Here is a 9,426-nt window from a genome sequence, read left to right on the forward strand (position 1 = left end):
ACAGCTGTTCCCATTGCCAGTACCACAGCAACACCTCCTGACTGGCAGTGTTGAGTGTAGCGCAGCTCTCCACACTGAAACCTTGCACTGCCGAGCTGCAAGTGAACCTCCTGCAAGTGTTTGTTAACAAACGTATTGAACGGACCAGTCCGAAGAAGGGTCTCGACCCGAAACGTCACCCATTCCTTCTCTCCGGAGATGTTGCCTGTCCCGCTGAGTTGCTCCAGCATTTGGTGTCCCTATCTTCAGTATGGAACAGACCGGCGGTTTCAGAGGTGTTCGGCTCGATTGAGGGGAATGACCCTGTTCTGTGCTCTCTCTCCCTCTCCCTCTCCCTCTCCCTCTCCCTCTCCCTCTCCTCTCTCTCTCTCTCTCTCTCTCTCTCTCTCTCTCTCTCTCTCTCTCTCTCTCTCTCAGTCATCGCCGTGCAGGTGAAGGAGGAAACTGTTGAGTTACCAATGTCGGCGGATCCCAACTGCTTGCCGTTGCCTCCAGAAAACCTCAAGCAGGAGCTGGAGGACTGAGCGTCAGTCGGGCTCCGACCCACCCGGACACGGCACTGCTGGGAACTGGCCGCCTCCCGATCCTGTAAGTTTCCTCATTTGGGGGGACTGGTCGTGGTGAAGGAATACTGCGGACAGAAGCTCCAGACTTTGACGCTGTGTGTTCAGTGAAGCAAGCTGGTTTAATCTGGCTAGGACTGGATCCGACTATATGTATATACTGGGGCTCTTTTGATACCGATTCTGTGCTGCCGGAGTGAATTATGATTTATTAATATGAATTGTGCAGTGATAAGCTGGAAACATCGCGGCGGAGGCATTTGTAGGCGATTGGTCCTAAAGCTGGTCTGCAGAGTGTTGTTTTTCTGTAAGGCATTGGTTTCTTTTCAATTGATATTACCACCGATTGTATTATATTTAAACAGACGTCCTGATGCAGTGGCCCGGTTGTCCTCTATCACACCCAAGTGGCCAATCTTTGCATGCAAGTGTAGACAACAAATAGGCATTCATCATTTAACCACTGGTTGTAAATGTATAATTCACTGCTGCTCCCGAGCAGTGTGGAGGTGGTGTCTCTTCTGTGGTCAGCAGCAGTAACTGGCTTTATGTTTTTCCTTGTGCAGTCCTTTATTCAGACCGGCATCCCTGGTTCCTATATTTGTCCTGCTGCAGTCAGGTAATTAGCCGCAACAGGAGCCTTTGGTCTGTGTAGACATCGAAACATTGAGACGTAGAAAATAGGTGCCGGAGTAGGCTATTCGGCCCTTCGAGCCAGCACCGCCAGCACCATGATCAATATGATCATTCAATATGTATATAGGATGGTGTTAATATGTGCCGGGATCGCTGGTCGGCGCTGTATCTCTAAACTAAATTAAATGAATCTGCCATTATAGAAACTTTATTCCCCCTTCTTGTGACGCACAATCTCATGGCTGATCATCCAAGATCAGTACCCCGTTCCTGCTTTCTCCCCATATCCCTTGATTGCGATAGCCCAAAGAGCTGTATCTCACTCTCTCTCGCGTACATCCTGTAGCTGGCTCTCTTGTAGAGCTCAGTACCCTAAATGGTAGATCCTGGTCACCTCCCGCACCATTAAAGTTCTCTACTTTACGCCCACGCAAGGCCACAGAAGTACCTTAACGGGTCCCTTGAGGCTTGAGCTGTTATCCTCGCAAAAAAAACAACCAAATTGGTGAAAAACTCAGTGGGCCAGGCGCCATCTGTGGAGGGAAATGGAGAAGACTGCGTTTCAGGTCAGGGCCCACTTCTTCAGACAACGGTTCCTCCATTAGCCTCCACAGATGCTACCTGATCTCCTGAGTTCCACCAGGACTTTAATCTTTTTTTTTTTGCTCAAGATTCCAGCATCTGCAGTTCCTTGTAGATATTCTGATATCAGTGATGCTGCCAGTCCCGCAGAGTTACTCCTGGATTTTTTTGTCTCACTTGGATAGGATGTTTTACTGAAGGTCTGTCTACTTTCAGGTGGATGTGAAGGGTCCTATGGTACTGCTTCAGTGAAGCATAGAAAATAGGTGCAGGAGGAGGCCATTTGGCCCTTCGTTATTCATTGTGATCATGGCTGATCATCCACAATCACTAACCCGTGCCTGCCTTATCCCCATATCCCTTGATTCCGCTAGCCCCTAGGGCTCTATCTAACTCTCTTTTAAATCCATCCAGTAAATTGGCCTCCACTGCCTTCTGTGGCAGAGAATTCCACAAATTGACAACTCTCTGGGCTGCGTGAAGCATGAGAGTGCTCTACCTGTGGTTGATCCCTTGATCAAGGTCATTGAAGGTGTGCTTGGTCGATTTAACATTGTTGTGGGAACGAATTGTCTATGGCATTGCCTATATCATAACAGTACTGCACAAGGTGTTTTTTTTATTAGCTCTCTCGGGGGTCTTGAGGTTGTGTCAGGTGCTGTGGAAATGCAGGTTTTTGGTCGGGGAGGGAGAAAAGTTCTGCCTTATTTTTTTAGAGAAACTCGAGGTTTATAAAGTGGGTTGCAAATAGAAGCTTAAAAAGTGGCTGAGAGTTTAAAATGTGGGGTCCACTTGGTGGTGCCTCAGTGTTTTTAATGGCTTTTAAAACATTTCCAAGGTTGTGTGAATCACTCTGTGCAAAGCTGACACACGAGCCTGTCATGAAATGACTGATTCCCAGGTGATCTCTGAAAGCCTGATAAATTGGGTTAAGTGGCATTTTTACAAAAGGATGCTCAACATCGGCAGAATAATTTGAAGGTTGAGATACGATTACGGGAACAAATACCACACAGTCTTAATAATTTGACAATCGGAAATACTTATTGCAGACACTCTGAGAATCTCACTCCACGGTTTCTTGCATTGACCCATCCAGTTTTAATCCTACATCTCGGGCTACTCCGTGTTATGCATTCAATTGTCTATGAATTGTACTTTCTCCCAGTATCGTGTTACTGATGGGGAGAATTCTCTGTGAAATAACTTCACCTGCGGTGCTTCCATGTATTTTAAAGGTATTTATTGTCAGCAAACGTCTGCCAGTGAGTTGGAGATGGTCCAGCTTGTGTGACTGAGCAAATGGTCTAGGCTACAGCAAACCTAAGCCGATTTTATTCAGAAAGCAAATTAAAAATAAACTGAGTGCTGGAATAAAAACCCGAAATGCTGGCAATTCTTAGACTCTGTGCAATATGAAACGGTTAATATTTCAGATCGGGGACCTTTTCAAGGGTAGGATTTGAGTTGAAATCCACATGGGACAGTGGGGCTGGAGATGTGAATGTGACTGCAGGTTTCAAGTCCGAGCACCTATGTTCTGGCCTGAAATGTTACTGTGTTCCCCTCTCCCAAGCTGCTGCCTGAACTGCTGAGTGTTTCCTGTGTTTTCTGGTTTTATTTTCTGAAAGCAGCCTCTTTAAAGCCGGTGGCAAATGGGATAACCCAGAACCAGCGTGAACAGGTGATCGATGGTCGGCATGGACTCGATGGGCAGAAGGGACCATTTCCATGCTTTATCTCTCGACTAATCCAAATGGGGATAACACTAACTTCTCCCTTTAACCGGCACACTCACTTTCCTGTGAGTGAACGAAATTTGCAGGTCAATAATGTCCGTCAAGCAACATCAGCCAGGAATTCCAGACCTGATCAGAGTCATAAAACTCAGTGGGTCGAAGGGCCTACTCCCCAGCTGTGCACCAGGGAGACAGGCCTGTCGACCCACCATGTTCGTGCCGACCATCAACAGCCCATTCATGCTCGTCCTACATGGTCGGACCCCACCCAAGTATCTCAGCTCTGCTGACTGTCTGTAGGTTCTTCGTTCTATGAAAGCTTTGGACGGTGAACATTTCCAGCAAATTATTTTCATTTCAGATTTCCAGAATGTTGTCATTTATGATAACCATCCTCCTTCTCCCATTTACACGCCCTTTACACCAATCTTTTGCTTTTTTTTTAAACACAAGGAATACAGATGCTCGTTTATTTTTTTTAAAAGTCACTATGTGCAGGAGTAACTCTGCGGGTCAAGCAGCATCTCTGAAGAACATGGATAGTCGATGTTTCGGATCAGGACAATCCTTCAGACTGTCCATGTTCTCCAGAGATGCTGCCTGACCCTGCTGAGTTACACCAGCACTTTGTGGCTTCTTTTGCTGCTTAACTTGTCCTGTTTGGTGCTCGTTGTCCCTCTTGCCTAGTGCTCGTTGTCCCTTTTCTCACGAACCATCTTATCATTGTTCTCGCCTCCCTGCTCCTTCCGCGGTGGTTTCTGAGAACTTTTCCCAGCTTTGACGATGGGCGACCAATCCAAATTGTTAACACTATTTCTCTTTTCTGTTCTGCTGATCATTTCCTGCTTTTGGTGTCTATTCCTCGGAGTGCACCTTAGTTTAGTTTACTTCAGAGTCACAGCGCGGAAACGGGCCCTTCGGCCCACCGAGTCCCTATCGACCGACGATCCCCGTACACTAGCACTATCCTGCACACCAGGGACAATTCACAGTTTCTACCAAAGCCAATTAAACTACACACCTGCACGTCTTTGGAGTGCGGGAGGAAACCAGAGGACCTGAAGAAAACGTACGCGGGTCACGGGGAGAACGTACAAACTCCGTACAGGCAGCGCCCGTAGTTAGGAAGGAACCCGGGTTTTTGACGCTGTGAGGCAGCAACTCCACCGCAGCACCACCGTTCTTTTGCTCTGTGCACGGCAGCTGGCAGGCTCCGAGGCATTGGTCCTCATTTGTGGTTGCAATTGAGTTGTGGACTCGTGACAACACAATGGCACAACTGGTAGACCTGCTGCCTCACGGCTCCATCGACACGCGATGAATCATGACCTCGTCTGTTGCTGGCGTGGAGTTTGCACGTTCTCCCTGTGACTACGGCCCCCCCCCCCCGGCCTGTTCTGGTTTCCTCCCACCTCCCAAAGAAAAGCTGGTTGGCAGGTTCAGTGGCTCCTGTAAATTGCCCCAATAGACAATAGGTGCAGGAGGAGGCCATTCGGCCCTTCGAGCCAGCACTGCCATTCAATGTGATCATGGCTGATCATTCTCAATCAGTACCCTGTTCCTGCCTTCTCCCCATACCCCCTGACTCCGCCATCCTTAAGAGCTCTATCTAGCTCTCTCTTGAATGCATGACCCGTGTGGTGTGCGGTTGACTGGTAGAATTTGGGGAAAGTTGCTGAAACACTCAGTGGGTCAGGCAGCATCTGTGGAAAGCGAGAGAGCAAACAAATCACTTTATCTTCACACAGACCCTGGCACTTTGTTTTATTTTGTCTTTCCAGCGTCTGCAGGATTTTGCTTTCGGTCCTTCTTGAAATATATCGCGAAGGGATTTTGTGCATGTTTGCAGTTTACTCACTCTGAACCCAAGCAAACTTGGCTGATCAAATCGGGCAGCTTGGATGGTTTACATGGGGAATCAGGGGTTTCTGGCCTCAGAATCAATAAGATTAATTTAAAACTTTTGAATTAAAAGACTGAAATTAGAGTCAATAGCTTGTGTAATGCAATAAAATAGATTAGAATTAAAATCCTTGCCTCCAGAAAGAATAGATTAGAGGTTTTGAGGTGTTCATTGGTGTTTAATATATAGATATATTAATGGTGTTTAAATTGGTCACTGAAGATGGAAGGCCATGATGACTCTTCAGATCTCTCTGGCTTTTCTTCTGAAAGGAAGCATGTCGCGGTCGACGGTGTGCTTTTAATCATGTCTTTTCTGCTGGATTTCCCAGAAATTACGTTCGACTCGTTGCCTGGAATTGTGTCTCCCATGTATCATCATGTTAACTAAAGCCGCAGAGCCCATTTTAAAATTGTGTACGAAAGGTGAAGCTTCTTCTGTGAGAGCTTGCACGCGCGCGTACTTTTATAACTGTTGGGACTGATGCGGGTGCACATTTATAGAGGTTTTCTGCACATTGGTGTCTGGCAACAGCAGGGGACTCCTCGGTCAATTCCCCTCCACCACACCGGGAATAAACCTTCGTATTTAATTGCGTCAGCAGAAATTGGACTTATAATTGTTGCCCCTTTTGCCTTCTCCGTCATCACTCACTCCGTCTTTTACCAATGTGCGTGATGGTCTGAGTGTGGATTTCTTGAGAAGTTAAACTTCTCGGCCAGATCGGTAGTACAATAAACATTCTTCGCTTTTATGCACGCCTTTCTGTCTCCATAAAGCTAGATCGAATTTCACAACTTTATTTTACCATCTTCTTCACAGGGTAATTGGGTCCGATTAATTTTTGAGGATTTTTGTTTTGTTTTGTGATGAAATCTATCGCATAAAGTCCACCATCGTGGCATTCCATTCCATGGCCCAGTCCATTTTTTAAATTAGATCTTGAAGTCCAGTCCGAGACTCCAGTGGCGTGAGGCTGCACTCGTGGAAGTCCTTTGTTCAGACTGAGGCACTCTCTGCCCCAGTGAGGTTGGATGTGAGGGTTTGAAAGTACTGGTATCCATTCAGGATTGCAAAGCAACTTTGTCGGGAAATCACTGGAGAAGAATTTATTGTTTCATGTATAATTCAATGGAGGTACACCGGCCAATTTTTAATATTTTTAATTCTCTCAGAGGAGATTGCTCTCCTTTCCAAATCTATGGATTTTCTACCTGTAATATTATCAATTGTACTGATCTGTAAAGAGATGAATCACTGTAAATGAATTTTATTCAAGATAATAAACCCACATGGTTTAAAACAATCATTTGCGTTTCCTATTTTTGTTATCCTGAAAATGTAACTTGTTTCTTCCTCCTGCTTTTGAGATTGTAATTTGGTTCCCTCATTGATACGGGAATGAGAATCGGCATTAGGACCTGTGGGTGAGTAGCTATCTGAGGACGTGGTTACTGAAAGCAGTGCGTAGTATGGTCAGAAGCTAGAGAGCCCCTGGTTTGCCACAAGTTTCTGTCACTATCCATGCCGTTGCATTCGGGTCCATTCCACTATCTAATGGTTGCAAGGTCACTGAAATGCTCCACGCAGGGACACCAGCATGGTTAGCATTCCCTCCTTCATTCAGAGGTTATTGCTTCAAGTCTCTCTCGGGCATTTGAGGCCAGTTCGTTGGATGCTTTCAAGAAAGAGCTGGATAGAGCTCTTAAGGATAGCAGAGTGAGGGGGTATGGGGAGAAGGCAGGAACGGGGTACTGATTGAGAGTGATCAGCCATGATCGCATTGAATGGCGGTGCTGGCTGGAAGGGCTGAATGGCCTACTCCTGCACCTATTGTCTATTGTCTATAACATATCCTGCACTGTATCCCTCGACAAAGCAGGTGTAGGAGCTGTTTGTGCTGGCTGTTTTAGCATATTACATTATTTTGTCTGGATATCTTGCTGCATATATTTTGGACACTTGGGGGCTGTTGTGAGATGAATACAGATATGGGCATAATGGACTGGGAGGAGCCAGAATTAAGGAGTACATCCGGATTTGCAGAGACGGGAGGGGTCAGACGCAGGGAGTATGGCGAGAAACAGTTCTTACCAGACCTACGACGACGAGAGCTGAAAGTTTGGAGAGATACAGACCTGTTTGTATGACTACTTCAATAAACGACTAATTAAACTGAAACGTCTTGAAGATCTCTCTGTTGGGGCCCTGCGTCAAGATCGATCACTCCCACTCCCTGTGAAGTAAGGCAATCTGAAAGGACGTTATGGGAAAGGGCTGAAGTTTGCCATTACAGCAGGAGTTCCACATAGTTGGATATGCCATCTTTTGGATGAAAGGTTAAGCTAAGTCTACAATCTGCCCTCTTAGAAGGACATAAAAAAACAAAACCCATCCGAAAAGAACCAAGAGATGGGCCCCCTCATGGAGCTGCCTAGTGTGTTATCTCTCCACCAGTCTTTCCAGGTGAGACAAAGGTTCACCTGCACCTCCTCCAACCTCATCTATTTCATCCTCTGCTCTAGATGTCAACTTATTTACATCGGCGAAACCAAGCGCAGGCTCGGCGATCGCTTCGCTCAACACCTGTGCTCGGTCCACATTGACCAAACTGATCTCCCGGTGGCCGAGCACTTCAACTCCCCCTCCCATTCCCAGTCTGATCTTTCTGTCATGGGCCTCCTCCAGTGCCATAGTAAGGCCCACCGGAAATTGGAGGAACAGCATCTCATATTTCGCCTGGGCAGCTTGCAGCCCAGTGGTATGAACTTCGACTTCTCCAACTTTAGATAGTTCCTCTGTCCCTCTCTTCCCCTCCTCCTTCCCAGATCTCCCTCTATCTTCCTGTCTCCACCTACATCCTTCCTTTGTCCCGCCCCCCCTGACATCAGTCTGAAGAAGGGTCTCGACCCGAAACGTCACCCATTCCTTCTCTCCCGAGATGCTGCCTGACCTGCTGAGTTACTCCAGCATTTTGTGAATAAATACCTTCGATTTGTACCAGCATCTGCAGTTATTTTCTTATATATATATCTCTCCACCAACATCCCTTCACCCTTGACTTTAGCTTTCGAGACACAGCGTGGAAACTGGCCCACCAAGTCCGCGCCGACCAGTGATGACCCTTACACTAGTTCCTGTTCTACGCACCAGTGACAATTTACAGAAGCCAATTCACCTACAGACCTGCACACCCTTGGAATGTGGGAGGAAACCGGAGCACCCGGAGAGAACCCACCTGATCACTGGGAGAACGTGCAAATTCTGTACAGACAGCACCCGTAGTCAGGATCAAACCCGGGTCTCAGGCGCTGTGAGGCAGTAACCCCACCTTTGCGCCACTGTGCCGGCCTTGGCCATTGTGTGATTGCTCTTTCATGGGAGCTTGCGGGATGGCCACTGTCTGTTGTCTAAATTGACTACCATGTTTTTCCTATTGCGTTAATTAGGGGATTGTGCACATTAGAGGCAGGAAACATGCTCCCAATGTTGGGGGAGTCCAGAACAAGGGGCCACAGTTTAAGAATAAGGGGTAGGCCATTTAGAACGGAGATGAGGAAGAACTTTTTCAGTCAGAGAGTGGTGAAGGTGTGGAATTCTCTGCCTCAGAAGGCAGTGGAGGCCAGTTCGTTGGATGCTTTCAAGAGAGAGCTGGATAGAGCTCTTAAGGATAGCGGAGTGAGGGGGTATGGGGAGAAGGCAGGAACGGGGTACTGATGGAGAGTGATCAGCCATGATCGCTTTGAATGGCGGTGCTGGCTCGAAGGGCTGAATAGCCTACTCCTGCACCTATTGTCTATTGTCTATTGTCTAAGTGTTCCTATTGTTGAAAGACTGGAGCGGCATGGCTTGTATACACTGGAATTTAGAAGGATGAGAGGGGATCTTATCGAAACATATAAGATTATTAAGGGGTTGGACACATTAGAGGCAGGAAACATGTTCCCAATGTTGGGGGAGTCCAGAACCAGGGGCCACAGTTTAAGAATAAGGGGTAGGCCAT

General features: G+C 47.0%; 1 protein-coding gene across 4 annotated transcripts in view; it reads left to right on the forward strand.

The window, feature by feature from the left end:
* l3mbtl2 (L3MBTL histone methyl-lysine binding protein 2) overlaps nt 1-6,729 on the forward strand; it is a 52,437-nt gene extending 45,708 nt beyond the window's left edge. For all 4 annotated transcript variants that reach the window (XM_078430824.1, XM_078430821.1, XM_078430823.1 and 1 more), the window contains one exon: nt 418-6,729. In XM_078430824.1, coding sequence (XP_078286950.1) covers nt 418-524 — 107 coding nt within the window. In that variant the 3' untranslated portion in view covers nt 525-6,729. The remainder of the gene's footprint in view (nt 1-417) is intronic.
* Nucleotides 6,730-9,426: the final 2,697 nt, after the last annotated feature.

The sequence above is a fragment of the Rhinoraja longicauda genome, chromosome 40 (assembly GCF_053455715.1).
Source record: "Rhinoraja longicauda isolate Sanriku21f chromosome 40, sRhiLon1.1, whole genome shotgun sequence".
Lineage (NCBI taxonomy): Eukaryota > Metazoa > Chordata > Chondrichthyes > Rajiformes > Arhynchobatidae > Rhinoraja > Rhinoraja longicauda.